This window comes from Durotheca rogersii (genome assembly GCF_024521655.1).
Source record: "Durotheca rogersii strain YMJ 92031201 chromosome Unknown GGS23scaffold_21, whole genome shotgun sequence".
Taxonomy (NCBI): Eukaryota; Fungi; Ascomycota; class Sordariomycetes; order Xylariales; family Xylariaceae; genus Durotheca; species Durotheca rogersii.
Window position 1 is genome coordinate 577310 of NW_026251252.1, and position 27551 is coordinate 604860.

Below are 27551 nucleotides of genomic sequence, written 5' to 3' on the forward strand. Positions count from 1 at the left end.
AGCAGAGGCAGACGGTTATACTAAACGCATGTTATGACCGCGGGTGGTTTATTGCTTACATGATACCGAAATATTGGACGGGCGGGCGGGAATACGGTATGAAGTTCTACGAGTTCGTTCTAGCTCGCTCCCACTATTACTCTCCGTATGGATGCATAGCAACCTGCTTCAAGATCGACCTGTCTACCTACCTATATAAAGCCTACAGGAGGAAGTAGGGAGTTATGGGGGGTCTGCTCATACGTGTCCACGGGTACGCGACAAGATGGCACCACATCGTGAAGGAATCTATACCTGGCTATTCCCAGCCTAGGTTCCTAATCGGGAACCTATGTAGACGGGAACGTAGGTAGATGGCGTCCGCGTCTCGCGATGACACAGTAATATACTACCCGATACCTACTCCTCACGATGCATGTCAGACTCGTTATATTAACAGTTATATCTATGCCTGCGCGTTAGAGAGGGGGAGGGAAACCGGCAATAGCCCCGTCGGGACACGAGGAGAAGAGGACTATAGGGAATAGCTCTTCGCTCGGTATTAATAATATGTGTGCGTATACCCAGGTATGTCTCAGACGTCCTAGAATACTGTGCATAGGCTTATAAGAGCCTCCCGCGCGGCACTCTCGCTTGCCTCTGGGCGACCGGCAGAATTCCAGCAAGCTCTGCCTTGCATTGGCGACAATTGCGAATGGCCACTCACTGAAGTTGGGAAGAGAAGCTCCCGATTCGGCGTGTAACCTCCTATATAGGTTACTACCTACCTATATAGGTAGTTGGTTTCTGTAATAGATATTTCTCCACTCCCACTGCTACCAACCCCGTGCTCCTGTTGCTTACCTACCTGCTCATACATGACATAACCCCACACGACTCGACCTTGGGTGGCGCATGAGCGGCTATTTATATCGATGGGAGACCCGGCTGGCGACGTAGTTGTCGTCTCTGGTAAAAATAGGGAGCTTACTTAGACCGCCCCAGGCAAGACAGCAGGTGGTTAGAGATGAGCTAACGAACGAAGACTACCAAGTAGCGCTGTTAGGAGTCGAACCTATCCTTCGTTAAGTAACCTACTGATCTGTTAGTGGGCCGACGATGGGGTTTCTTGGTAGGTTACTGAAGGGCGCGCCCCCGTTCGTTCGTCTTTACATCCACACACACACACACACACACACATTAGCACCGAATGAGGATCCATCCATCGTCAACATGAGATCTGGGGTCTGCTCGAGTGCCATTGAGTACGGAACCCAAGATACCGAGTATTACCTACACGTATACGTACTGTACCTCCTATCTGTACCTACAGGTATCTTCCGAGAAGTACAAGGGACAGGTAGGTACCCACAGACTCTTCATCACCAGGTACGGGCGTATCTTAGGTACCGAATAAGTACCTATCCCAGCCTATAGTGCTGGGCATCTATCGCTAATGGACGGTTATGAGGTCATGTACTCGCGGCAGTAGTAGGCAGGTACCTCGGGTTATGAAATATGGGTAGAGGCACGCACGGATATATACGTAGGTATATGTGAGGATATATATATATATACGTAGGTATGTCGTCTACCGAGAGGTATGCACTACAGCGGTATGCTTGCGTGTAGAAGTGCAAAAACACAAGGTCCCCTTCTCTCCCCCCCTTCCCCCCCCCCAACCCTCGCGCTCCTTTCATTTTATTTCCTCCCACCTCCTCGAAACATCATGACTGGTGCTTTCGTATGCCTTTCTGTTTCCCCTTTCCCATGTCCACCTATATATATGCGCACAAGTACCACCCTCACGTGTTCGTACCTCGCATTGACACAAGGCGTATAGGTGCTATCGCATCTCCGGGTTGATGCTCTCCTCTCTCCGTAAATAGTACCGCCTCTGCTCGCGGTGCCATCTATATTGATGAAACCGACGGAACCGGCAAGCCTGCCCCAACTGGTAGGCCTCGGAACGGCGTCAGCGCGGTGGGCGCTCATTGTCGTTCGACTAACTCCCCCAATGTCGTCAGCATTATCTGTATCCTCCCTCTCTCGCACACACACGCGCGCACACAGACACACACGTGTTTATATCCTCCCTTCCCATATCGTCGACCTCGCGCTGATCTTCATTCCGGCCAGCGTTGCCACCCGGGGAAGCGCCGCTCCATTTCCAGCCCCGAGACTACGCTCGTTCATGGGTGACGCAAGAGCCCATCGGTATATATATATGGATATAATGGACACGGACGTGTACGCCGTCGGCTCCTCTGTCTCGATTTGTTCAGAGCTCCGGCGAGGCTAAGTCGGATGATACCTTAGTTCTTCCTCTCCATAACAAGGACGACCAATTCCGCCAATCATGGACATGTACACGTCTCTCGGGCCGCGCACGCACTCACGCTCAGCGGGATGTGGGAGCCCGTCTCGGTCCTATACTGAACCGAATCCCGGTTCAGGGGAACAAGAGCACGTCTTCCACCCCGGGGTATTAGCTATTATATAAATATGTGTATACTTATGAAACGGCTAAATCTTGCCGTCCACGAGATGAACCGCCGTCCCTGCCTCTCCGTCTCTCTCCGTCTCTCTCTCTACCTCACACTCTTTCTGCCGTGTAGTAGTTGGGGTGTCGGTTTGGTCTGGTCCTGTTAGTTACCCTCACCGATCGCCGACGAAACTAGCCATGCGGCCTCATCGCCTGGTTCTACCCCTGTTGACTTTCGCCTCCTCGGTGCTTGCTGCTTTTGGCTTCACCAAGTCTGGCAGCAACTATGACATCGACGCCGGCTCAAGCAACTCGTTGGTCTTCACAGTCAACGGCGGCAGCTGCGATATCACCTCCATCAAGTACCGCGGCACGGAGCTGCAGGACTCTCAGGGCACCCACCTGTCCTCTGGCCTGGGCACCGCCACTGTCACGGTAGAGTCCATCACTGCCAGTACGTCCTCCCCCGAGAGGATGACCACCGTCCCGTTCGTTCTAAACTCTTCTCGCCCTAGGTTCCGTCAACTATGTCAAGGTTACCTGCACCACGTCGACTCTGACCCATTACACGGTGGTTAAGGAGGGGGAGAGCAATATTTACCTCGCCACCTTCATCAAGGAGGAGCCGTCCGTGGGGGAACTTCGTTTTATCGCCCGGCTGAAATCGTCGATATTGTCCGAGGAGTACCCTTTCGGTAACGCATCCACCACCGCTGGCAGTTCGTCTACCGTCGAGGGCTCCGATGTCTTCGTTGTCAATGGCGAGACACGGTCCAAGTTCTACTCGAGCGCTCGATTCATCGACAAAGATGCGCATTGCGTCTACGGCGGATCCGACGTGACCCATGTCTGCGTCTTGGCGCCGCACCCCGAGTCGTCCTCCGGTGGCCCATTCTTCCGCGATATCGAAACCAACAACGCCGGGGCGGCTACAAACCTCTACTGGTATATGAACAGCGGTCACGTCCAGACCGAGGCTTTCCGAACCAACGTCCTTCACGGACCCTACATTCTAACCTTTTCGCGATCCGGCATTCCTAAGCTCAGGGAGAGCGACACGTCCTTCTTCTCTGGACTCGGTATCACGGGCTACGTACCGGAATCCGGACGCGGCTACGTCTCCGGAACGGCCTCGGGGGTTTCCACGAGCTTTCAGAACGTCGTTCACTGGTTCAATGCCGAAGCCCAGTACTGGGCGATCGCCTCCTCCAACGGTGCCTTCACGTCGCCCGCGATGAAGCCCGGCACCTACACCATGATATTATACCAGGGCGAGTACAAAGTCGCCAGTGCCACCGGCGTTTCCGTCACGGCCGGTAAGACTACGTCGAAGAGCATCGCGAGCACCGAGACGACACGGAATTCGCTATGGAAGATTGGCGAATACGACGGCAAGCCGACCGGTTTCCTCAACGCCGACAAGTTCCTCCGCATGCACCCCTCCGACTCGCGCATGGCCGCCTGGAACGTCGTCACTTACACCATAGGCACTTCGACCTTGAGCCAGTTCCCCATGGCGCTCTTCAAAAACGTCAACAACCCCGTTACCATCAAATTCAAGCTGGCGTCCGCCCCCGGCAGCGCCACCCTCCGGATCGCTACCACCCTTTCCTTTAACGGAGCCCGTCCGCAGGCTCAGGTGAACTCGTGGACTGGATCGGCGCCCGCGGCGCCCCAAAAGATCGATAGCCGCGGCGTGACTCGCGGCGCTTACCGCGGTTATGGGGAGGTCTACGATGTCAGCATCCCCTCAGGAACTCTTGTTGCCGGTGATAACACCATTACCATCACTGCCATCTCGGGCAGCAGCGGTACCACATTCCTGAATCCTAATTTTGTAAGCATCACTCGTTCAGCTACGCGCATCATCTCCCACAGGCTAACCGCTAACAATTGCAGATCTTCGACGCAGTGGAGCTCTTCACATAAGGGTCTCCTTGGCCCGCTTCAAAGTAGTTACATATTTTTTAATCTACACCTCGCAACTTGCGCGTTATTTCGAGACCCCCTGTCTGCTTTTGTATACGCTTGTGCATGTGACAGCATGTTACCCTTATTCATCTGACATGATCCGTATAACGCTCGGGCGAAGTAGACGCATCCCGGACTCATTGAGGAGAATAGGCAGCACATTCCCTCTATATCTCTCGACTTGGTTTGGCAAGCATAACGTACTTCCTCTCCAACCACCCGTGATCACAGTCAACTTGGGGCGCTTGAGCAATTCGCTGTGAAAACTCTCTGAGTTACTACATCTATACTGAGTGCCCCTCTGTCCCCATCCCAGTTGTTTTATCTCCGTATCGAAGAGGTCGACCTCTCGGGGGACTAACCAGCATCCCTATCGACGGCATACGACCAGGCTAGGGCAGCCAGGGCGACGGTGAGTAAGTACAGCCACCAGACCAGTCCAACAATCCCTCTCTCGACACCTACGGCAAAGATGTGCCCACCAATCGCCGGGCCGATGGCGCGTGCCAGGCTCGCTAGCATATTTCCGGCACCGTGGATCGTGCCCAAGACCGTATTCGCTGGCGCTGCCTCCGTGAGCAGGATGACTGTGCTCGGGATCGCCATGGTGCGCGCCATGATCTGGGCGCACACAACCAGTCCCAGGAGCACCCACCGGGCAGCGGGCACGCCGTCCGCTAACAGCGACAGGTACGGCGCGGCCGCGTACGTGGCAGGGAATAGGAACAGCGCGATGCGGAAGACACCGCGGGTGCCGATGCGCGCTTGCAGACGCGGATAGATGAATAGCTGTAGCAGGATACCACATATGCCGAACGTCGAGAGCCACAACCCGATAGTGGAGGAGCGCAAGCCGAGGCCCCCTGAGAAGGCGAACGCTGTGGCGTCGCTGTTGTCCTCCGGCGGGCTGCTAAGATAGACGGGGAATATGTGCATGAAGGCTGAGTTGTGTAGCGGCAGCAGCCCGAAAGACACCAGCGCGCACATCACCCTGCGTGTCCAGATGCGTCTGAAAGACACCTTTCGGCGCCCAGTAAGGGGTGTGTCATCTGGCTTCGGCGTCTCCTCTTTTGACCCGGCTTGGCCTAGGAGCGTATCTTCGCTACTCTCGGCGACCATGTAATACCCCTGCCCCCTTTTGCGCGACCACATGCGCCTGAGCAGCTGAACGATCGCTGCCCCGATCCTAAGACCAACGTCGCTTCGATCATCCTTACCCGGTAGCGTTTCCCTAAGGCCACACACGGCCAGGAGCAGTGACGCTCCCAAGAAGACAGCGTTCAGCAGCACCGGGAGTGCGTACGGGTACTCGAGGACCCAGCTCACGCCTTCAAGATTTCCGCTCGTGTTCAGCAGGCCGTCCGGCCCGAAGAGCCAGGGGAGGTTGACGACCGGCTCGGCGAGGCAACCCCCCAGCGCCAGGCTCGCCACCATGCCCGCGTTGAACACGAGCGGGAGCAGCAGGAACGCCTTGGTCTGGTATTTGCGCTCCCGGACTATCTCGGCCGTGACGGTGCGCATGATTCCGACGTTGCCGTTGGCGAGGCCGGCCAAGATCCGCCAGAACAGCAGAGCGCCGAACGACTTGCTGAAGCCGAAGGCGACGTTGGCGGCAGCCGACACGGTCAGCCCGACGATGATGGATAGGCGCCTGCCGCGCTTGTCCGACAGCCAGCCCCACGGCAGGCTCACGGCGAACTGCGCGAGCGGGAACGCGGCCACGAGCAGGCCCGAGTACTCGGACACCCGCGCGGCCTCGTTGCCGCCGCGGCCGGGAGCGTCGGCCTGGTTGACGTCTTCGGCGGCGGCAGCTAGCACCGAGCGCACCAGGTAGAAGATGTACGGCAGGAGGCAGACGTTGGAGAGCGGCTCGGAGAGGCGGCACAGCGACAGGATGAAGAGCTGGTCTTTGTTTGGCAGGTCTCGCCACCGGACTTCACTCGCCTCCGCAGCTATGCCGTCTACTTCTAGACGTAGCTCGCCTCTCGCGTCGTATCGTGTCGGCGAGGTAGTGGTTACAACGTCGTCATCTATAGAGCCATTGTCGATTTCTTTTTCTCTTTCTTCTTTCTTCTGTCAGTGCAAGATGCTTCAGTCCCCGTGCACGGCACCATGCCCGTTGTCGAATGTCAGTGCCTCTTTTTTTGAGGCAAAACCAAGCCGGTCGTAGCCCCTATATACCAGAAGATCACTCACCATTTTCCGAGCGTAGCGGTGCCCTGGCCTCTTCGTCTACCTCTCGGCCCATCTTATTATACTCGAACTCGCGGCCACGACAGGACAAATACGAAGTTGGGCTCCGCACGGTGGTGGCTCACTGAGACTCTCCCTTCTCATCGCCGTCTCGGGTTCGTTTGTCGAGTTTGCAGTCTTCTTCTTCTTCCCCCTTTTGCTTTCCTCTATATCCGTCTTTCAGTGATTCGCAAGATGTGAATGTCGATATCAACTTCTCCTCTGAGGAAAGATAGCGTATTACCTATATCCTCGTTGACAAACAAGAGGTTGGTAGATCGTCCCGAACATGTACGTTTATATGTCTCTATTCTAGCACCCCCATGAGGCTCCACGCGCGCCTCCACGTATACGGCATATCGTCAACGGAGGGCCACTCCGTCGGAGCTTCACAGGGCTAAATGCCATTCTCTGGCAATCTCACGAACTCGCGGCCGCCTACCTCTCTTAATTTACTTGGAGCTACGCCTTCACCACCTGCAGCCTTTATTGAACCGCTCGAATCCGGTCGAGGCCCCATCCCCGGATCCTCCGCCAGGCTGTGAATCCCGACACGGAAATTTATGCGTGTCTGGGTCCGTTTTACCCGCGTCCAATGACGCCGGATATAATCCATGTAAAGGTAGCATGCGGACAGGCAGCCGGTGGGATTCGGTACTGCTACCCCCGCTTCCCTTGCTACCCCCTTTTTTACGCGAAAGGTCACTGTCGTCGTCATACGTTGCCCGGAATCTTGGCCTACAGCTCAAGAGGGAGGTCGGGGAAACAAATAGAGTACCGTGTGCTGTCCTCGGCCAGGGTATTGTGTGTCCGCTCGTCCCCATCCTCTCGCTCATCCCCCCCGCGCTCAATGCCACTCTACTATTATGGCGCGGAGAGAGACGCAACGGTAGTCGGGCTGTGCATGTGCATGCCCCTACGTGCACCATGCAAGAATACCGGGCCATCAGGCATGTGTAGGCATACATAGGTGTATCTATATGAATAGGGGTGCCATGACCTGACTAGCGAGCAGGCAGCCGAACAAGTCCGGATTTCTAGACGCATAATAACGTGGTGCTGCAGGGAACGACATCAGAACAGAACAGGACGAAGACTACCTATATCTCGATCCGATGGCAGCGTAAAGCATTCCCAACTTCGCGTCCGCTAGGCGGCATAGATCGTCCCCGCTCTTGGAGACAGCATCGCCCAGAGATTATTACCTATTCTCTTGTACGAACCTGGACCGAATCCGGTCAGGCACGGTTGCGTCGAGTCTTCTCTCACTCTTTCTCTCTCCTCGTCCGACCATCGCATATCTTGATATACCGGTTTAACGCCCGCGTGGGAAACGAGCCTGCGCATTCGTTGCTCACGACGATGGCGTTCGCGACAAAGGCGGATATCCGGCTGCATCTTCTCTGCGTCTTCTTCGCCGTCGGTTCCTTCGTCTGGGGGTAAGTAGCTGCTGCTCTTCCCAGTCACGGCCCTCTCTGTCGCGCCACCGAGCAAAGCATCGACGGCCAGCCATATGGATGCAAGGCTCAGCCGCAGAAACAAGAGATGTCGATTTCCTTTGGGGGGGGGGGGGGGGGGGGTATTCAGGGCTCTAGAGCTATCGTTAATTGTCTGGTCTCCCAACAGATATAATGTCGGCATCCTCTCGTCCGTCCTGGTTCATCCTGGGTTTGTTAGAGCGATGGGCCACCTGAACCCGTCACGGAAAGGAGTGATCACTGCTATATATTACCTCGGGACTTGGTGCGTATGACAAGTGGAGAGACAGCATATTTTTGTAGCATGTGGTCGATCCTTTGAAAACATCCTCGCCCTGCTGCGTTTCGCGCAAAGACTGATAACCATCTAGTAAGTCCAACATCCCTTTGGGCTCCTCCCGCCAGCCTGGTCCACGCCGTATTATTCCCTTGTAGAGCCAGTTGCTCTTGGTGCGCCGTTGTGCGCCACGCTCGTTCCCGCTCGGATATGCTAAAGGGTAGGAAGGGTTGAGCTACGTCTTCGTCTCGCACCCGGTCAGCGATGCCTTCGGGCGGCGCTACGCTGCCCTGGCCGGCATCTTCATCGTCGCGGTAGGTAACGCCTTCGAGTGCGGCGCCGCTGGGCCGCGCGCATACTCCCTGATGATCGTCGGGCGCATTACATCGGGCCTCGGTGTGGGCATGCTATCGACCTCCGTGCCGCTGTACCAAAGGTTGTTGTTTATCCCGCTTTTCCCTGCAGCCTTCTATCGGCGGGGAGGTAGAAAGGGGGAGGGATGATTCTCATGTTAACCATCGTTTTTCCGTTCTCTTCTAGTGAGGTCGCTCCGGCTGGTAAGCGTGGCAGATATGTCGTTCTGAATCATGTCGGCTTCGTTGCCGGCCTTGCCTGCGGCTTTTGGTAAGCCTATCCATGTTTTCCTCTGCCTTTTTTTTCCGTCCCCCGAGCCTGAATTATCGGATGAGGCAGTACATAGTTTTCATTCTCGTTATTCCTAACGAAGCGTCGTGTAGGGTCGGATACGGAGTGACATTTTGGAACGGCTCCGAGTACGACATATATGTATCGTGGCGAGTCTCGCTAGCGGTTATTCTGTTGCCGTGTGCCATCTTTGCAACCGGACTCCCATTTCTTCCCGAGACGTAAGTCAGGCCGGCCCCCGGGCGTGAGAACCGAACGCGTCGACGAGGAAATGCTAACAGGCCGCAACAAGCCCACGGTGGCTTATTGAACATGATAAATACGAAGAAGCCAGGAGGTCCCTGGAGTGGCTACGGGAGGGCAGCTTCACGGACGAGCAGATCGGCGCCGAGTTGGCGCACATCCGCGAGGACGTAGAGAACCACAGGGCGTCGGGAACGAACTGGCTGTCGCTCTTCAGGGATCCAAGTCTTTTCAGCAGGCTCTGGCGCGCTTCGCTCCTCCAGTTTATGGCCCAGATGTGCGGAGCAACGGCGATGAAATACTACCTACCGACTCTTTTCGCGAAGCTTGGTCTGCCCACCCGCGTCACCCTGATGGCCGGGGGCATCGAGTCGACGTTAAAGATCGGGATGACGGTCATCGAGATGGTCCTCATCGACCGTCTGGGGCGGAGGATTACGCTTACTACGGGCTGCGTGGCGATGGGGTTTGGCATGTTGGTAGGCGAATCTGACATGTTGTCAGCAGACGCCGAGACAACAGCTAACTGCCAGATCCCAGATCAACGGAGTGCTAGGCCAGGCATATCCCGACAATACTAACGGTGCTGCCGACGTCGCCTGCATCGTGTTTATCTTCGTCTACGCCATAGGCTACAGCATGGGCTTTGGTCCGGCAGCGTGGGTATACGGCTCTGAGGTTAACACCCTGAGGAGATTCCACGAGATCTAGTATTACACCAGTCGGGCGAGCCGCTAATACGCGATGGATGAATCTAGATATTCCCGACTTCCGTTCGCGCACGCGGTCTCAACTTCTCTGCTTCCGGCGGGGCTATTGGCTCTATCGTCGTCGCTCAAGTTTGGCCCGTTGGCATCGAGACCATCGGTTCCAAAATCTACTTCTTTTTCATGGCAGTCAATTTTGTCTGCATTCCGGTAGGCCGCTATCCCTTGCGCGCTCGACTGGTTCTTGACCCTCGGCTAGATCATCCTTTTATTCTACCCCGAGACAAAAGGCTGGCCGCTCGAGGACATGGACTTGCTATTCAACAAAGGGGCAGCTGTCAGGATCAGAGGAGATGCTGGTGAGCATACCGAGCCACTTCTGCCGAGGAATAGCAGTCGCCCGTCTCGGAGCTAAGGGTTTCAAGGTTCCTAAAGCTTGGTCGAGGATAGCATCACCGCCCGTCTTGAGCTCGCCGGCCGAAAGTACGGAGATGAGAACGAGCCACTAGGGACCCGGCGGGTACCAGATTCATTTGCAAGCCGTAGGAAGTTGAGCCCAAGTATGCTTCATATGCAGCACGAGCTCTTATGAATTTTAAATCCTAGTCCTAGATAGCCAAAGCTAGGAGAGCGCAGAGCAGGCAGATGGAGTAGAAAATGCAAGCGTGATTCCAAACGTGCCACCAGTCTCCATTCACGGGTTTGTGACGAAAGGGCCCGCCATCGTGGGTTAGCTAATGGACCATCGCCTCCGAACCGCTAGAATCTCTTGATACGAGATACGAGTAGGATCTTAGACGCGGGTTGGGGGGAGAAGGGGGGGGGGGAGGGGAGGTGAGGAAAGAAAAGACAAAATATTCACTGGTATCTACCCAAACGCCTTCCCGATGCTATCTGTGATGTTTACGGTAACCAAACGACGCGACGCCCGGCATCTCACTCGAGACCCATCTGAGCCTCGTCGCCGATACCCCATTGGCCTTGATCTCGCTGGTGCCCTTGAATCTCTAGCTCGAGTGCGGGGGTTAAGCAGCCCCCGTCATCATTCGAACGTAAACTTGCCGTCTCGCTCGTCCTCCTAGATCGATGCGTACCGCCGGTGGTGCGTCGGCGCAGCGGGGGGCCAGATAACCTAACCTTGGATCTGGATGAGGTGCTGAGAAGGGATACGGCGTCGTCTTCCTCCTTCGACCTGTCCCTGTCGGTCTCCGATGGCGTGGATGTTTCCGGAATGGAGGTGGAGAGTGCGGACACGTACTCCTTCTCCGGATTCAGCGTTTGGGCGGGGAGTGGCCGAGTAGGCAATTCCGGAGGTGGTGTCGAGGCTGTGTCATCGGGCGTCTCGACGAGTTCGGCATCGCGATACCACTTGCGTCGACGCGTCCAGCGGCCCCAGCCATCGCTACCACGCCGGCCGTTCTGCCACTGTCCGGCGGTGAGAAACACCAAGCTGATCCGATGGATGTCCGCTGGGGAAAACATACCTTGTTGTCGTAGAAGATCCACCCGTTCTTGCCCGCGTCGGTGTCGTAGTCGGCCTCGTCGAGTTCAGGCGCGCCATCGACTCTCCACTTGCTCTCCGGGACCCACCTCCACTTCGCGTGTCCATCCTCGACCTCGGGGAGTTCGAAATCGTCCTTGGGAGGAACTGAATTGTTGTGCTCGTCCGTCCAGGCGGCGCGTTCGTAGGCGAACAGGCTGTTGGTCCAGCCGAGGCCTACCCAGCGCCTCTGATTCTCGTAGAGGATGAAGGTGAAGCGCAAGCCCGAGTCTTTCGCACTGGAGCGACCGCGGCGCTGCAGCGCCGCGGTGAGAGCGGAGGACGAGGGTGGTTTGGCAGGTACGCTCGACGGTTTCGCCTTGGAGGTGGCGGAACTCGTCGGGTTTCCGTTGGCGCCCTCGGGCTTCGTCCTCGGCGGTTCCTCAAACTGCAACCCCGTCACCAACCGGGCCAGCCTCCGGATGGAGGCGCTCCGCCACAGGAGCGTCCTAGACACTCGGCAGACCCTGGAGTGCCAGGTGAGCACCAGAGTGCCGAAGACCAGGATGACCCTCTTCGTGCTTATGATTCGTAGAGGCGGCAGCGTCAGAACAATCCAGGCGGGGGTGACAGCCAAGATGCGGACGAAGAGCGTAGTGAGTGCCGGTCTGGTGGTAGCGCTGGTGGCGGTCCGCTGGGTGGAGAGGAAATCGGTCATCTCGAGCAAGGGCTCGAGCAGGATGTTGCACCGGGTGGTGAAGGCCTTGACGGTGTCCACGATCTCGTCCAAGGTCTTCTGATGCTTCGTACTCGTTATCTCGCTCGCGTTTCGCTGGTGCGTCCCGGCCACGCCACCTCCGGCGGAGGCGCCGCCAGCCTTCCTATCCTTGCCGCCGGCTAGGCTCGGATGCTCGGCCCAGCCGCTGCTGGAGAGAGGACTGTACCTTCGGCCATACATGCCCCCGATGATGCCGACGACGACGGCGATGGGGCCGGCGAAGCGCACGACGGCATCGCCGTACTGCACGGCGGCCCAGAAGACCACGAGCAGCAGGAAGCTCTCCCAGGGGTCGCCGGTGGTCCAGGTAAGGAGGCCGACGAGCTTATTGAGGGGTAGGAGGAACGGGTGGCTGTAGGCGAGGGCGCGAGTGATCTGCGGGGGCGTGGCGAGCAGCAAGGGCGACTTCTGGTGCACGAGAATGGTCGACCTGCGCTTGGCGGCGGACGCGGGGCTCGAGAGGTTGGCGGGAGAGAAGGCGGCGTAGGTCGGGGGCGCGTAGGTGGGAGGAAGTTCGGGGGGGCTGGCAGGGCCGTCGACATCGCCGCGGGAGGCAGATTTCGGGGTCGACATCTGTGTCAGCCAAGGCGTGTCCTGAGGCGCGGGGGCAAGAAGAAGATGGTAGGGTCAGCCTCGGCGCGGAAACATGTCGGATATCACAAGCGCGGCATATCACTAGCCGGTGGTCGTGTTGCTGACGTTGCGCGCCGGTCTCGTCTCGGTGCGGGTTTTGGACTGGTGCCGCTGTCGCCGCCCGCCGTCGCGGATCTGGATTGTTGGGCTAGGATGGGGGGTTTGCTGATTTGCTGGTAACTTACCTACCCCAACCAACCAACCAGGTGAGGATGGAGGAGCACGGGGACGGGGACGAAGACGACGACGACGACGACGATGGGGACGACGGCTTCGCCGAACTCTTAAGAGACGGGAGACAGGTAGGTATAGCCGCAAGATGGACAAGCGTGTATAGGTAATGTTCTACGGGGTAGGCGGCGAACGAGAGAGCGAGGGACACGAGATGAGGCAAGGATGGGACGAGATGACGGTGACGAAAAGACGAGGTGGATAGCTTACCAGGGCAGCCATCAAGGGCCGTGTACTCGAAGCCGTGTATCGCGACGACGGGGGGGGGGGTTTCGGCGGGTTGACAGGACCCTCTTGGTGGATTTGCGGTGGAGTGGAGGTGATAGAAGGGGAGGTCGAGATGGCACTGGGCGCGGCCGGGGTCGGTTTAATACTTACCTTGTAGGTACCTGTTATGAGTAGTAGAGGCAGGTAATAATGGGTTAGGAGATACCGTTACCTACCGGATTGCCGTCCGTCTCCTCTTCTATCGAGTACCTGTGCACGGGCAGGTCACGTACTCCCTCCCAGGACGCGCAGCGCAGCCAGGCGAGCCGAGGTACCCTGCTCAGGCGATGAAAGCCTAGGGAGGAGGTACTTTGCCCGAGAGCTGTAGGTACCTACTTGAGTCAGACGTCACGCGTCAGGCCGTTGCTGATCGCGGCTTGCTGCTTCAGGATCGGCCCAGACTGCCAGACCGCGACGTCATTACAGGTTGGATCCCGGTTCCGTCCCGCTAGGTCAGGGGCCTTAGGTACCTAGGTAGGTACCTACACCGAAGATAGGCCCCCAAAGGTACAGGTCCTAGGGCAAGTCGGAAACAGGCCGGACGAGAAGAAAAGATGCGCGAGGAGACAGCGAGGTCTGATAACGGCATCGACCTCTGAACCAAGGGCACCCTCATGCACGAGCGTACGTGACATGTGCGGACACACCCCTACATGGGAGGTGGGCATGTAAGTGCCCACTAGGTAACCTCACAATGCCTGTATCTTCACATGCAAATCCGTCCTCCTCCCTCCCCGGCCGGCCTTTTGCGATTCATGTGCGTGCGAATTGTAAGCGGACTCATAACTGCCTAATGCGTAGTAACCACCTAGGATTATGTACCCTGCGAGGGGGCTAGATAATACCGACCTCGCCGCAAATCTCGACAGCCTGCGACACCAACGCCTGGCCTGATGCTAGAATCTGTCCTATTCCCTATTCCCTCCTAACGCTATCCCCTGGTCTATACTTGACAGCTGCCGTCGCGTCGTCTCGGAGGAACCGCCGGCTGTCCGCACTTCGGATCCCCTGCGCCTGGTACCTCGCCGAGACGGCCGAACGCGCCCCGCGAGACGGCGTCGCCTACGCTTTAGCTCCGGCCCTGTTCCGGCTCCAGACACTTGATGTCCGCGTTCACGCTGCGGAGCCAGCGGATGAATCCGCGCGCCTGGATCTTGCCAGTCTCCAACTTACTCCCCGTACTGCGGTCGAAGACGAGCCTCGAAGAGGACCCGTCCCCGTTCCGCAACACCAGAGCGCTGTTCCCGTTCGAGCCCGCCACGCTTTCCCTCCAGAAGCCCGATATCTTTCCCGGGTCGATCGTGATCCGCGTGACGCCCCTTCTCATCTCCATCGTCCTCCGGTCGGCGCTGCCGAAGAGTTGAGCGCAACCTCCTCGCTCGTCTTCTCTCTTCCACGACACGTCTCCGCCAGTGTAAAGCGACAGTTCAAAGTCGGCCTGGCCGGCAGGCGTAGTATCCGTCGGTGCCGATACCGCCGCCGGCGATTCGGCCGGAGGTCCGGCTTCGAGACCATTCGGTAGCGGCTCCACAGCATCCCCCCCGGCGCTAGAACCCGAGCGGGTCGACCGCGGGGGGATATTAGCAGATGTCGAGGACGCCACGTATGTAGTGTCGAGCTCGGCGAGCTTGGTAGTAGATTTCGTGCCTTCTAACACGCTGGCGGGGCCCTCGTCTTGCTTAGTTCGTTCGACTACTCGGCTGAGAACGCCTCGATCATCTCGAGTGACCGGCTCAGGAGGTGTAGCAGCACCTAGGGCTGGTCGCTTCGGCTCGCTGGCATTTTTTGTCACCTTAGGAACGGGTGACTCGGGGGATTTCCGAGCATCCGTCACGGACGAGGAAGCGCCCGGTACGGAGGAGTGTACTAGTTTTGTAAGTCCGGGTGTCAGGCCGGTACTTTCGCCCGCTGCAGATTTGCTCAAACCTTTCTCTTGCGCCATGCAGGCCATGTTGGCTGGCGGCGCTGTCTCCTTCGCATCTACTATGCTCCTCAAGCTGTAAAACGCCCATGGGCGCTCAGCACCATTATTAGCCTCTCTGCTAGACTGGCGGATGCAGTTCCACTCTTCGGCCTCCAAGGCGAGGCCATTGTCAACCTCGGATTCCGAGTCCTCGGAATCCTCAAAATCCTCGTCATCTGTAATCTCGCCCCCCTTCTCTCGCCACTCTTCCAGAATTGCCTCCGTCCCCGCAGATGTTATCGACTTTGCATCCGATTCGGAAGCCCTGTCGTCGTCGGAGTCTTCGCCCTCCGCAGGTACGGCCGGGTTAGCAGCGACAGCCTGATGGACCTCTCGATCTTCGGCCACGAGAATAGTGTCGCCCACGCGGTCGGTTGGGTCGAAGGCGGAAGCAGCGACGTCGCCAACTTTCACCTCCGCTCGGTTTGCAGCATCGGCGTTACCTGATTTCGTCAAAAGCGTCTGTGCAGGTTGATTTTTGCGGCTCCGCGCTCTCTCCCGATCTTCCCATGTTTTGAAGCCTTCTTTCTCAGCGATCCAGCGACGGGCCGCACCGAAACTGCGAGCGTGCTTCTTCGGCACATGTTTCTTAGAGAGATAAAGCGGGCTTAGGTCTTTGGCGGAAACCCATGCCAAAGTCCGCGAGGGGTCAAAAAACATGGCAGGAAACTCCCTCAGCTGGACCTTTGAGCCGCCATGTTCGTATCCGGGTGCCCAGGCGACGATGGTATCTAATTTATAGATATAGCAGTCCGGCCGGCGCGCATTCTGCTTGAGGAGATCGGTACAAGTAGGGTGGCCGTCTCTTAGTCCGCTTCCATCCCGATCATGCCAGCCGAGGATCACGAGTGGACAAACTTGGCCGACATCTCTCCAAAGTCCGTTGTAAATGCGAAACGATCTGGGGTGGGCAATTCCGTTCCGCGGTCCCGATACGCTTTGAGGCCGAGGTGATACAGCTAAGGCCCCAGGTGCCTTGGCCGTCGGTATCGACGGACGGGTCGAGGCAAGTTTGGTAGGCCCCTGCCCACTTCCCTGCTTTCCTTTGCGAGCTATGCGATGTGACTTTGCCAGTTTAGAAACCGGCGGCTTATAGCCGTTTGCGTAAGCTTCATCTGCGGCCTGGTTGTTCAAGCGCACGAGGCTCTCCGTACAGCCCAATACCCGGTAGCCGAGCGTCTGCACAGCGACCGTCCTATTTCTATCAGGGAACCCGTGGCCTAGGCCGTTCAAGTGCTTCGCGGCACCCAGCACGGCATTTCTCGAAAAGTGAAGGTCATGCTCCTCACACTTTAATATATACCAGTTCCGACTGCCAACCGGCCATTCCACTATGGTGTCTTTATACTCGGCGTTGCCCTCTCGGTAGACCTCATCGAAAGTGACGGTTCGGCTCACAGCCATTAGTTCAGCAGCTCCTGACCCCGTAGTTGCTCCTTGTAAAGGTCGATATGAGTTGACCGGGGGCGTTACGCTAGGGGTACGCGGAAGGTCGGTCAGCGCGTTAATGCGTGGCCGCTTAGAAGGGGGAAGGTCTCGGTCTACAGGTATCTTGCGTTTCTTGGACTGTACGCGCATCATTAGATGGAGTTCCCCGTAAGCAAGTTGGCGCTGGAAAGTGCAAATCAGTGGTTTTTTCAGCTTAGGCAGCCACTGGCCTCGGCCAGGGGATGCCGTCGCGCATTCAAGTAAAACCGACGGTGCAACTTACATCGTATTGCTTCTGCGAGGTGCAATCGTCCGGAGCAGTGGGCACAGCGGCCGACGAGTGCTCGCTGCTGGGAGTCTCGACTCGGAGGACCTCTTGGAGAGCGGCTTGGTGGCGGTCGCAATTTTCTCGGTGCAGGTTCTCGATGATTTCCAGCTGCAATTTATGGCTATTCTCGATGCGCTGAAGCTTCAACTCAAGACTGTCGTCAGCCATCCGCACACAGATGCTCTCGTAGATCTCTTCAGGCACGTGGTCCTTCAGCACCCGAAGCTCGTGCTCGATACGCGCTCTGACCTCCTGCTTCATCCTCTCGAGCAGCTCTTTGTGCGAAGACACGACCAGTTCGTGGCTCCTTCTCATCTCGGTTTCCCGTTGATTCCAGGTTCCGTGGAAGTCGAGGGCAGCGGAGAGATCCATATTGAAAGGACGGGTGAGTTGGCCAGGGCGTTGCCCTCGGGGCCCGGGCCTTGGAGAGGAGACTGCTCGGATATGCCGGCCCGTGAAATCAAGACAGGGCGGTTAGAGGTTGGCGGAGGGTAGGTGATGGTTGATCAGGTCGGCTATCGCGAAGAGAGAGGGAGGATTCACCGCAAGGCACGAGACGTGCCTACGCGCCCCCAAGCGTGGTTAATCCTCAGCTTAGTCGTCTGGCCAAAGATGTCAGGATCTGCACTGGTAGCCGTTGACCCCGATACCTGGAGATCGGCGGTTCTGTCGGGGGGGGAGGAAGAAGGCAGAGAGGGGATAGAGGAGATTGTCTCGCGCTCGTGGGCATCAAGGGCCGCCAGGCTGTCCGAATTGAGGGCCGGGCGCTGGTAGCAAACGCCGGGAGATTCTGTTGCTGATGGTGGTTTAGAATGAGCCGCCATTTCTTGGAAGAAAAGGAGGAGGACATGGTTGGGCTAGAAGACGAAGACGAAAACGAAGCCCAAGCTGAACAGGCGAGTCTCCGGGGTAGGAAAGAGGTGGTGCGATGTTAGCCAAGGGGGTGCCTGCCCTGCCCTATCGATAGCCTAGGAGGTAGGAGGTACTTAACGTAGGGAGGTACCTAAGGTACCTAAAAGGTACTTACGCTATGGCGGGTTGGGCGTCTCTGCTTACAAATAGGGGCTGCCTAATAAGGCACCGAATTACGGTGAACAGGCATCGCGTGAAGAAGCAATGCCAACATGAGCATCAATCACCCTGGATATTGCCATCTAAAGCGTTTATTGCTGCATCTATGTACCCGTCTCTGTATCCCCGCAGGGGCCAAGCTTAGAGGCGCCGACCTGTCAGAATCTCTGTGTATAACCATGCACACTTACACTTACGCGACGAGCTAGAATCCATCCACATGGCTCGCTGCAAGAGCCGAGAGGTAGGATGAACAAGGATTAACCGCCCCCTTGCAACAACAACGGACGGTTTCTGTCTCGCGAGGCCGCCGAATAGTAGAAAACCCGTCGTCCCTCTGCCGTGCCCTGATTGAACGCCGTCTAAAGAACAAAGTAAACCCCACAATGTGTTGCCCATCGGATTTCGAGGAGGACAACTGGGCAGGCCCTAGGGCTCGTGTGAGGCTCGTGTGTGGCCGTTGCGTAAAACGTAGACGACCACGCTTCCTGTTTCTCCGTTACGTCTTTACTATATCAAGTCAAAACACAAGTGCCTCTCCCATCAGACCCGGCCCCCTCCCCCCGGGGTTAGATCGGTACCGCAGACTCCGCAATTACGGCAAGGTCTTGAAAGCTTATACTCATCCTTCGAATAGGATGATATTCATTCACCAGAACGAGCACCACCCTATGTAATGTTGGCACAGGTTTTCTAGGTTGGTAGCCTCTATGATGAGCTTGTTGACTTGGGTCACCACGTCGAGCTCGTCGGTGGGCTTGAAGTCGCGCCCGGTCAGCTTTTGATTCACGCGGTCTAGCACCTCGACCGCACGAGCGTTCTGTATCTCGGCCATCTCGCCCTCCATCTGACCCGCGCCGTTCGCTAGGCTAGAGTTCGTCCGTGCCCTAGCACGAGAACCAGGAGGACCGCCGGGGTGTGCCGAGTCTGCCCCGGCCTGCTGCGCGGCTAGGAATTCGGACGGGGGGTGTTCGGCGTCGAGTATGCTGGGTCTGCGAGGTCGCTGAGCACCCGCGTTCAGCGAAGATTCCCGCTCAGAGCGGAAATTAGGGCCGACAGGCGATACCGCGTTGGTAAGACGCCAGGTAAGTAACGGGTCGTGGATAAACTGCACCACCCTCCACGTCAGCAAGCACTACCCGATTCGCAATATGGGACAAAACTTACAGCTTCCAACACCGCCATCACGCTCTCTTTATTCTCGCGAAGTACGCGCATAACATGCTCGCATGTTATCCTAAAGCTGCCCTCGATGTTGCTTACTTCCATGGCGTACGTGAGCATTCTGGTGAGGCGGAACGGGACCCTCTCGGGATATTTGTCTCGCTTCATGGCGACCTCGAAGCAGTCGCCAAAGTCGATGTGGATGATCTTCCCCGTGATCCGGTCGAGCATCAAGTTGCTTGGGTGTCTATCGCCGAGGCCGAGGATGTAGCCAACCATACTCATCACGCCCAGGCTGCGCGTGTAATTCGTACGCCTCTCCAACCAAGCCTCGGAGCTCTTGCTCTTCAGCCACAGGACACGGTAGAGATCTTGCCCGGTGGTGTTGTCGAGGGCATAACCAAAGACTTCGACCTTCTGCATAAGCGTGAGATTGTCGTAGTCCGGTGCCATCTGGAGCATGATACGATGCTCGATGTTGAGGAGGATCTTGCGACTTTCGCGGTATTCGCGAATGAGCACATGCAGCGTATCGCTGTTCGGCACCCAGCCGAGAAGACCAGAGTTCTGGCTTAGCGGTATCGCCGGGTACCGCTGTATGCCGAGGTGCCGTTTATAGCACTCTGAGTCGTTAGCAAGGAGGGTATTGCACAGGCCGAACAGCTGCATGACACGCTCGTCTTGTCGAATGTCTTCGTGCCCCTTCAGCAGGAAAGCGTACGAGTTTCCGTCGCTGCCGTTCGTGTTCAGCTTTCTAGGTCGCTGTTTCGAGTTTATCACGCTGAAGTTCGTGTCGAAGGATAGTATCTGAACGATGGGGCCACCGCTGCGGTATGTGCCTGGGACGGCCAGATCGAGGTTCTTGGCAGCCAGGAGTTTCGGCGAGCAGTAGGCGAGTTCCAGTGATGTCATCTGCGGGAGCTGTCTCCCTATCCGACGGAATACTTGATAATACAGATCCCAAGCTTGGTTGAGGTCGTTGACGTCGCGGCTCGTCTCATACTGGCGGCACCACTCCCGCGCCTCTGTAAGGTCGCGACCGAAGGTCTGCGCGAAGCTGATCTCACGCAGCGTCTCGGGGCCTCGCTCGAGAAGCTCATGAAGCGGTCCAAGAGTGGCAAACATACCCTCGATATTGTGGTCTCCGAAGTACAGTCGGGATGCCTCCTCGAGTCCTTCGTGCCAGAGCTCGTGCCACAGCACGGCGACACGGATGAGCTCGTGGCTAACGGTATCGGCTTGCTCGACAAGCTTGGCGCTGTGCGCGCGCATGCTATCCATGATCAAGGCTGCGGATTTCGATCTTCTAGAGCTCTGGGCCGATTTCATCGCTACGGTGAGCGGATATACCAGGGCCTGGGGGTGATTTCGTCCAACGTCCGCCAGTAGGTTATGGATGGATTGGCGCACTCGCGTGTTTGGTTGGTTGATGCGTGCTATGAGCTGAGGTATTACCTCGAGCCATGTATCAACGCTGACAGTCCCGAACCCTTGCGTGACTGCTGCATTCACCTCGCTGTTGCCACCGTGGGCGAACCACAGGGTGAGGAGACGGAGCGTGTCCTGGAGGGAGCTCCCGGACGACAGCGCGATGGACTTGAAAAATCCCTGGACGGCAGGGACAACGTGATTAATAACGATAGAAGAGTCAAGCCTGTGAGCATTCCTATCGGCCGACGACGCGAGCGCTTGGACGATCTCGAAGTTGGCCAATGCCCAAGCGTGCCAGGCCTTGTACCATTTTGGATTGTACTGGGTAGCCTTTAGATAGGAGGTCAAGATGTCCTGGACGTTGTGGTTCTGCCAGTCGTGCTTGTTCAGAGCCACCTGCCACTCCCCTTGTTTGAGGAAGCACTTCGCCAGCAGTACCGTTTGGTCGTGGATTATCTTCTGGGCTCTAGAACTAGGGACTCCCGAATCCACGCTGTTATGGAAGCCGTAGTCACCCACCGGGTCAACGCCACTAGGCGCGGCCTGCAGAGAAGCCCTGGCGAGTTCTAGGTTGTGAGCAGAGTCGGCCGTGAACTTGCGGAGGCAGAAGAGCGTCTTCTCGGGATGACCCGTCTGGCGCAGTTTCGCTTGCTGGCCATACTCCCAGTAGAATTTCAGGACGGCATAGACTACTTGGGGGGGGATTCTTGTCGCAGCTCCCTGCTGCGGCTGGCCATTTTGGGACCAGCACGGTATTATGGTGTCGAGAGCGTGATCGGTGCCGATAAGCTGCTTGAGAGACTTCTCGGCTAGGCCCATCCTCCCAGACTTTCGACAGAGGTTCGCGAACTTGATCCACATGTACATGTTCTCTGCTGGGCTTATGACAAGGCCGCGGAGCCTCAGCATGCGCTGCCAGACCTCGACGTTTCTCTGACACCCCTTCAGACGAATCTCCCAGGTGCGGCGCATTGTAGCCTTCTTTCTCTCGTCGGCCTGCTTGTAAACGATAATCTCCTCGAGCTCCGCAAGCATCTGCACACGAACAATCACCTGATACGCCCGGTTGTATGACTCGCTCACGAGAGCACTCAGCTCGGTATCGAGGCCTTCCCGTGTCTGCTGGATGCAGGCCGCGGCCTCCCGGAACTGGTTACGATGCAGCGCCAATATCGCACCGAAGAATGAACGGTCCGGAGAAAGTCGCTTCATGGATTGCAAGTAATTGTCCATCGAGTCCCACTTACCCAGACCCCAGGCAGCCGCAGTCGCAAGAGGTGCAATACGCCTCTGGATTTCGGGTGCTGAGTTTGCCCACGTGTTGCTAGTCAAGCTGGCCAGGGCATCCCATTCGCCGAGGGCGTGCAGGCAGCGCATCTTTCCCATGACGATGTCGATCGGGGGCGCCTGATCCGGTGGTATCTCTGCCTCCCTTTTGTTGTAGAACTGCAGAGCCTCCTCCCACCGTTCCAGCTTCTCGAACCACGTTTCCCTGAGCTGGATGCCATCCTTGTAGAACTGAGCCTTGCGGAGGATGCCAATGGCCGCGTCGTACTGCTGAAGCTGGTTGTTTATGACGATCAAAGCCTCGACTGCGGGGCCGCTCTGATCCTGCAGAAACTCTAGCTCTTTATAGTGGAGGGCCTTCGCGTACGCATGGCACCGGCCAGCCTCCCTACCGAGAACCCTAATATCGATAGGCAAGGCTTTGTCGTCATGCTCCATGAATTCTGCGAGGTTGAGTAGGAGGCCCAGCAGATCCGGAGGCACGTTCTCGTTGCGGATGGCATTTTCGATGTTCTGGATAAGCTCGTCTTGGAACTGCTCATAGAGCTCGCTCCAGCACGAGACGAAAGACGAGTTAAACAACTCGCGGGCGAGGGGAAGATGCACACTCCCGAGAATAGCACAAGCACGTAGGGCGTGGTTCGGCGACTCGGTCAGGAGAGTCGTGCTGAAGCGCCGCAACCACTCTAGCCAGTCTTCCTTGGTGGATTTTCCTTTCGTGTCCCACGCCGCCTTTAGGTGTATCGCGTTCATCTCGAGCTTTTTATTGCCAAGCTCGGCAAAGGACGGTTCGTCTTGCTGGTCTATAAACCTCGTCTCAGAACTCAGATCCTGCGGAAGAGCCTCCCCCTTCTGCAATTTGCTAACCAGTAGGTCGTAGTTCTGGTGTTGGATCTGATTTGTCTGCAGGACTTTGTTGACAGTGCCCATAAAGTGCAGGTAATCCCTCCCGAGTTGCTGGATCAGGGCGCACAGGGTGTCGAGCGCAGCCACCCGCAGGGAGGACTCTCCGCTGGCGAGAATCCTAGTCAGTGGGTGGATGATCTTAGCAGCATAATCGTTCAGGTTGACCTGGCGCGATATCTTGCCCACGGTCTCGATGGCCGATTTTCTCAGGAACGTCGGCTGGCCCTGCTTCTCGAACGTCCGCACGATCACGGGTATGATTAGATGCATGTACTCTTCGCTGCTAGAGCCAAACACTAAAAAGGCGTGCAAGACTTTCTCAGAGGGGATCCGTTTCGTAGTCGCGTCCTTCTCTAGGATGCCGAGCATCACAGGGAGCAAGCCTGCCAGATAGATTTTGAACTCCCCTTCTAAGGACCTCGATATCGCCTCGATCAACGACAGTATCGTAGCCTGGAGCGATGGTGATACTTCCCAGTAGCCGTGGAGGCAATCTATGATATCGGACAGGTAATTCCTAATATGCTGCCGAACGATGCTGACAAGGGTGGCAAGTTGGTTGAAGTACGATTCCAGACGATTTGTCGATGACTCTCTAATCACATTCAGGAATGCCGGTATGATACGATCCAGGAAAGAGACACACTCGAGGCCCAACGTTCGGAAAATGTTCATGATGGCCTCTATCACAGCAGCGTGGTGCGTAGAGAGCGAACCATCCTTCAGAATGTTCAAGAGAGCATTGATCACGACGGTAGGATAGTATTCCTTATTGGACGGGGTGAGGCCTGTCATCATTAGCGATATATCGGTCATCCGGTTGGTCTCGACACGCCGTTTGGCGTCGGGGGTGCGCTCCTCGACTTGCTGTTTATCATTTTCGTTAGCGTCCTGTTCAGCTGACCTCTCGACTTTCCTCTTATTCTTCCTCTTCCGATGCCGCGGCTGCTGCCTCTTCCTCCCCTTTTTCATCTTCTTGTCGTTCTGGGAATTCACGTCTATCGGGGGCGGCCACCGGATGGGCGTCATGACGATGCCTCCATCTCCACTACGCCTCGGCCGAGCGCTGGGCTCCTCGTCCGAGTCAGAGGGACTATCGTCCTCGTCGTCTCGCGATAGGCCCCACCCGTACGCACGCTGCCAAGAGGTATCGTCGTCTTGGGGATTCTGTACCTGATGTCTGTATGGATCTAGAGCACCCAAAATTCCCATCAGCTTGATGGTTTCCTGACGCAGAGGCCCACGCTGGGACTCGGCGCAGATGATGTTCTGGAGGAGGTCGAGGAGCTCGGGATATTCGAGATAGGGGTCGATGACGTAGCCAGAGTTGCTGGCCAGCTGGCCCAGCGTATGCAACGCGGCCTCGCGCTTGCCGGTCGCAGCATGGTCTTTTAACACGGCTATGATTAGGGGCATCAGTTGGTCTTTGTAGGGGAGCATGTCTTCTCCTCCGACCGTCGCGAGTTCGCCGATGGCCTTAAGGATGGTGGCCGCGACAGCGGGATTACCGTCGACGGCTTTCGGGAGCAGCACCGATATCATGGGCTCAACGTAAGGCTTGATCAAGCCCTGTGCGTTCTGCACCAGGTGGCTAAGCAGCTTCGCGCTCTCCTCCTTGTTTCGAGCGGCATCCGAAAACTCGAGCTCGGTAAGCATCTGTATCAGTGTCTTCCGCAACGAGGGTATCACGTAGGCTGGATTGTATCGCGCTAGGCGGCCTATGATTGAAATTGCTACTTCCCTGATTTCAAACACTTCGTCGTTGAGCGCGAAGAAGAGGGTTCGGATGTTCTCTGCCTTCGCGAGGTGAGGGTCGAACCGTTCGTCGAGGGCCGCGAGGACCGTCCTCCGTATGGTCGGCTCCGGATCGGACACGCCTACCGTTAGTAGCTTCTCGATGACATCGCCGACAACCTGCAGCGCGTGGTAGCTCGTCTGGTTCACGATTGGGTCTCGTACGTAGAGTTGGCAGCACGTCAAGGCAGCTGCTTCGCGGATCTCGGGGTCGTCGTCTTCGACGTACTTGATGGCGACGTCGCGGACGAATTCGTTAAGGATGTGGCCTCGATCCAAGGTTAGCAACCATTGTCCACAGCGGCGGTCGTTGCCCCGAATATAGGGCTCAAGGGTGTCAGGGCAGATCTGTCGTTTACCTGAAAAGTCGAAGCTCCCCAGCGTGTTCAACGCCAGCTTCACCTCCGCCTTCCGATGCTCGTAAGCCTGCAGGTCCTTGGCGTCCTTGGGGATGATAGGCACGGCCGAGAGCGTGTTCGGGGTGGGGGCTCCGAGAGGCTTGAAGGGCTCGCCGCACAAGACTTTGCTAAGCATGTCGAGGAGTCTCTCTTGGATGGTCGCCTTCACAGGCGGTATGTAGAAGGCCATGTCAACCAAAGCCTGAGTCAGCTTTGGGGTGAGTTCGCAGGCGAAGATGGGATCCAGTAATGCCTCCATATACTTGCTAAGGGTCTGGCCGACCGCGACGGCAAGTCTACTAATGCAGTCGAAGACTGGGTCGACGGAGCCTCGCTTCCGAGACTGAATGCTGAGGCCCTCCCGAACATAGATGAGGACGCCGTCTAGATAGGGGGCGATCGCGCTCTTGACTGAGTTGGCGATGTTGCCGATGGCTAGGAAAGCGTCGTTGCGCTCCTTGTCTTTCTTGAGCATACCGGAGAGGTAGAGCATGAACTTGTGCAGGTAGGTGTGAGCAAAGTCGGCCGGAGAATAGTTGGCCAGGTCGGGAACCAGCAAGACAACGGTTTTTCGGATCGTCACGTCACGGTGATCCTTGTGACGGTAGACGATCTCGCAGGCCTCTTGGTAATGTTCCTGCATGTACATACCACCCTGTTCCAGGAGCTCCTTCAGCACCAGCAAGGACGCGTGGACAGACTCGACGGTGTTGATCTTGAGGCCAAGGAGGGTATCGTTATACATCTTGTTCATCCACGCCTGCTTCATCTCCTGGTCTCTCTCGCGGATGATCCGGAAACAGGCGCTGACGGTCTCGGCCGATGTTGCGCGAATGAGCTGGCGCGGGTCGCGCAGGCCAACCCATATCAGGTCGAAGATGAGACCGACGTAGGAATACATCAGGGTAGGCGCCTGTCGGGCCAGCTCGCGGAGGACCAGGACGGCACTATATCTCTTCTCCTCCACCCTTTCCGACTGCAGCCACTCCAGGGCGGTCTTGACCTCGGATTCGACCAGCTCGGATATGAGCGAGCCGCCAGGGTAACAGAGCTTCCCAAGAGCTATGGCGGCAGGTTGCATAGGGACGATATCCTTGCCTCGCAGGATGGTCTTGAGATTTGCGGTGAAGCGGGTGTATTTCGCGGTAACATCAACGCCGTCGAAATCGACGAGGGCATCAAGGGCATAGACACCGCCCAGCCGTTCGGAGGAGTCGTTGCCATGGAGCATCAAGGTTGTGATCTTGTTATTAACCGAATTGTAGAATACGTGGAACTGTTCGGCTGGGAAGTCTAAGGAAAGGAGGATGCGGTAAGCATTCACGACGAAAACAGACCGCATTGGGGAGTATAATAGCAGACACGGCCACGCACCTCTATAGCAGACAGTGACCAGATCCCTCAGCTGGACTGCCGCTCGCTTCCGCACTTCGTCGCCGGCCCTATTCAAGAGTGATAAGATGTCAGATCCAAGGCCCATGCCAAGTGTTTCGCGAAACGGAATGTCGTACCTTGACTTGAGCTCCCTAGTGATGGAGTCCAGGGCCTCAAGGGCCAGCTGCTGCTGTTGTGCCATGACAGGCAACAACTAGGTATGGCTGTCAACCCTGCTATCGCGGCGGCAGGTGGGCAGTAGCCTCGTCAGCTGGCTGCGCCGAATTGACGATGTGTTCGCATCAAGGACAAACGATAGAATCGAGAGAAGAGGACTAGCGGCAGGCAGCGGCAATCGCAAGAACAAGCTGTGGGCGCTAGCCGGCCAACGCCCCGAGACAGAGAGAACAAGTATGAGGACGACGGCAACAAGAGGGAAAAGACGAAGAAAGAAATAGAGGAGTGTAAAGGACGTCACTTTGTCTTGGGAGATGGCATGGGGAATTTGTAGGTGGGAGGGGGAGGGACAGAGAGAGTTGTGAGAGAGAGAGTGTGTGTGTGCCCACCTCCCGACCTACATACAGGCTGATTGATGGTCGCAAGTGATACACGTCAAACGCCTCATTTTTTGGCGACTCAAGCTTCGCGGGACAGAATGGGAGAGAGGAGAGGCAGGACGCGGTGGGGATCCATATATGTATACTCGTATGTACCATGGTACATACTGAGTTTCTAGCTGGGAGGAAGGGAGGTACCTGGCTGTAGGTACACATGCTAGGGAAATACTAGGTACCTCTCTGCCCTTGGTGCACATACCTACCTAGGTACCTAGGTACCTGCTCAGGGTCTTGAGAGGACCAAATGCACCTAACTTTCAGGTAACCCTAGCACCCATGGTGCTAACCTCGAGTGCCTCAACACGTCTACACGCCCCCTACAATGGACCTTATGCGCCAAAGGTGCTGAAGTACCTACCTAATGTACCTCCCCTACAATAGCTT

General features: G+C 56.9%; 6 protein-coding genes across 6 annotated transcripts; 2 read left to right on the plus strand and 4 right to left on the minus strand.

Moving 5' to 3' along the window:
- The first annotated feature begins 2300 nt into the window (after positions 1-2300).
- GGS23DRAFT_216179 (polysaccharide lyase family 4 protein) lies at positions 2301-4407 on the plus strand. Its single transcript, XM_051511929.1, has 3 exons — positions 2301-2918; positions 2980-4301; positions 4364-4407. The coding sequence occupies exons 1-3, from the start codon at positions 2663-2665 to the stop codon at positions 4391-4393; spliced, it is 1608 nt and encodes a 535-aa protein (XP_051369615.1). The 5' UTR covers positions 2301-2662; the 3' UTR covers positions 4394-4407.
- Positions 4408-4647: 240 nt separating this feature from the next.
- Positions 4648-7095, minus strand: GGS23DRAFT_216200 (MFS general substrate transporter). The gene is made up of 3 exons (XM_051511930.1): positions 6912-7095; positions 6632-6834; positions 4648-6498 (listed from the first exon to the last, which is right to left on the minus strand). Exons 2-3 carry the CDS (start codon positions 6681-6683, stop codon positions 4793-4795), a joined length of 1758 nt encoding a protein of 585 aa, XP_051369616.1. The 5' UTR covers positions 6684-6834; positions 6912-7095; the 3' UTR covers positions 4648-4792.
- A 934-nt stretch (positions 7096-8029) lies between these two features.
- On the plus strand, positions 8030-10432 carry GGS23DRAFT_606668 (general substrate transporter; the record flags this gene model as incomplete). The annotated part of the gene is made up of 9 exons (XM_051519929.1): positions 8030-8106; positions 8294-8410; positions 8658-8858; positions 8963-9046; positions 9160-9288; positions 9360-9789; positions 9851-9988; positions 10069-10227; positions 10277-10432. The coding sequence occupies 9 exons, from the start codon at positions 8030-8032 to the stop codon at positions 10430-10432; spliced, it is 1491 nt and encodes a 496-aa protein (XP_051369617.1).
- Positions 10433-10441: 9 nt separating this feature from the next.
- Positions 10442-13940, minus strand: GGS23DRAFT_579459 (Pex24p-domain-containing protein). The gene is made up of 3 exons (XM_051517057.1): positions 13350-13940; positions 11502-12869; positions 10442-11442 (listed from the first exon to the last, which is right to left on the minus strand). Exons 1-3 carry the CDS (start codon positions 13359-13361, stop codon positions 10954-10956), a joined length of 1869 nt encoding a protein of 622 aa, XP_051369618.1. The 5' UTR covers positions 13362-13940; the 3' UTR covers positions 10442-10953.
- On the minus strand, positions 13816-18152 carry GGS23DRAFT_579460 (uncharacterized protein). Its single transcript, XM_051517058.1, has 2 exons — positions 17081-18152; positions 13816-16980 (listed from the first exon to the last, which is right to left on the minus strand). Exons 1-2 carry the CDS (start codon positions 17495-17497, stop codon positions 14476-14478), a joined length of 2922 nt encoding a protein of 973 aa, XP_051369619.1. The 5' UTR covers positions 17498-18152; the 3' UTR covers positions 13816-14475.
- Positions 18153-18272: 120 nt separating this feature from the next.
- On the minus strand, positions 18273-27078 carry GGS23DRAFT_579463 (FAT-domain-containing protein). Its single transcript, XM_051517059.1, has 6 exons — positions 26688-27078; positions 26551-26618; positions 25138-26469; positions 24158-25047; positions 19364-23851; positions 18273-19304 (listed from the first exon to the last, which is right to left on the minus strand). Exons 1-6 carry the CDS (start codon positions 26750-26752, stop codon positions 18846-18848), a joined length of 7302 nt encoding a protein of 2433 aa, XP_051369620.1. The 5' UTR covers positions 26753-27078; the 3' UTR covers positions 18273-18845.
- Between the last annotated feature and the right edge of the window lie 473 nt (positions 27079-27551).

Excerpts from the sequence above, each read along its gene's own strand:
- GGS23DRAFT_216179 (XM_051511929.1), top strand. The coding sequence starts at position 2,663 with ATGCGGCCTCATCGCCTGGTTCTACCCCTGTTGACTTTCGCCTCCTCG. Across the intron at positions 2,919-2,979 it reads GGTAGAGTCCATCACTGCCA|GTTCCGTCAACTATGTCAAG; the intron begins GTACGTCCTCCC and ends TTCTCGCCCTAG. Across the intron at positions 4,302-4,363 it reads CATTCCTGAATCCTAATTTT|ATCTTCGACGCAGTGGAGCT; the intron begins GTAAGCATCACT and ends TAACAATTGCAG.
- GGS23DRAFT_216200 (XM_051511930.1), bottom strand. The coding sequence starts at position 6,683 with ATGGGCCGAGAGGTAGACGAAGAGGCCAGGGCACCGCTACGCTCGGAA. Across the intron at positions 6,499-6,631 it reads ACCGCTACGCTCGGAAAATG|AAAGAGAAAAAGAAATCGAC; the intron begins GTGAGTGATCTT and ends AGAAGAAAGAAG.
- GGS23DRAFT_579459 (XM_051517057.1), bottom strand. Across the intron at positions 11,443-11,501 it reads GGATCTTCTACGACAACAAG|TGGCAGAACGGCCGGCGTGG; the intron begins GTATGTTTTCCC and ends ACCGCCGGACAG.
- GGS23DRAFT_579460 (XM_051517058.1), bottom strand. The coding sequence starts at position 17,497 with ATGGATCTCTCCGCTGCCCTCGACTTCCACGGAACCTGGAATCAACGG. Across the intron at positions 16,981-17,080 it reads CCTCGCAGAAGCAATACGAT|CGCCAACTTGCTTACGGGGA; the intron begins GTAAGTTGCACC and ends TGCACTTTCCAG.
- GGS23DRAFT_579463 (XM_051517059.1), bottom strand. The coding sequence starts at position 26,752 with ATGGCACAACAGCAGCAGCTGGCCCTTGAGGCCCTGGACTCCATCACT. Across the intron at positions 26,619-26,687 it reads ACTAGGGAGCTCAAGTCAAG|GGCCGGCGACGAAGTGCGGA; the intron begins GTACGACATTCC and ends ACTCTTGAATAG. Across the intron at positions 23,852-24,157 it reads TAGATCCATACAGACATCAG|CAAGTCGAGGAGCGCACCCC; the intron begins GTACAGAATCCC and ends AATGATAAACAG.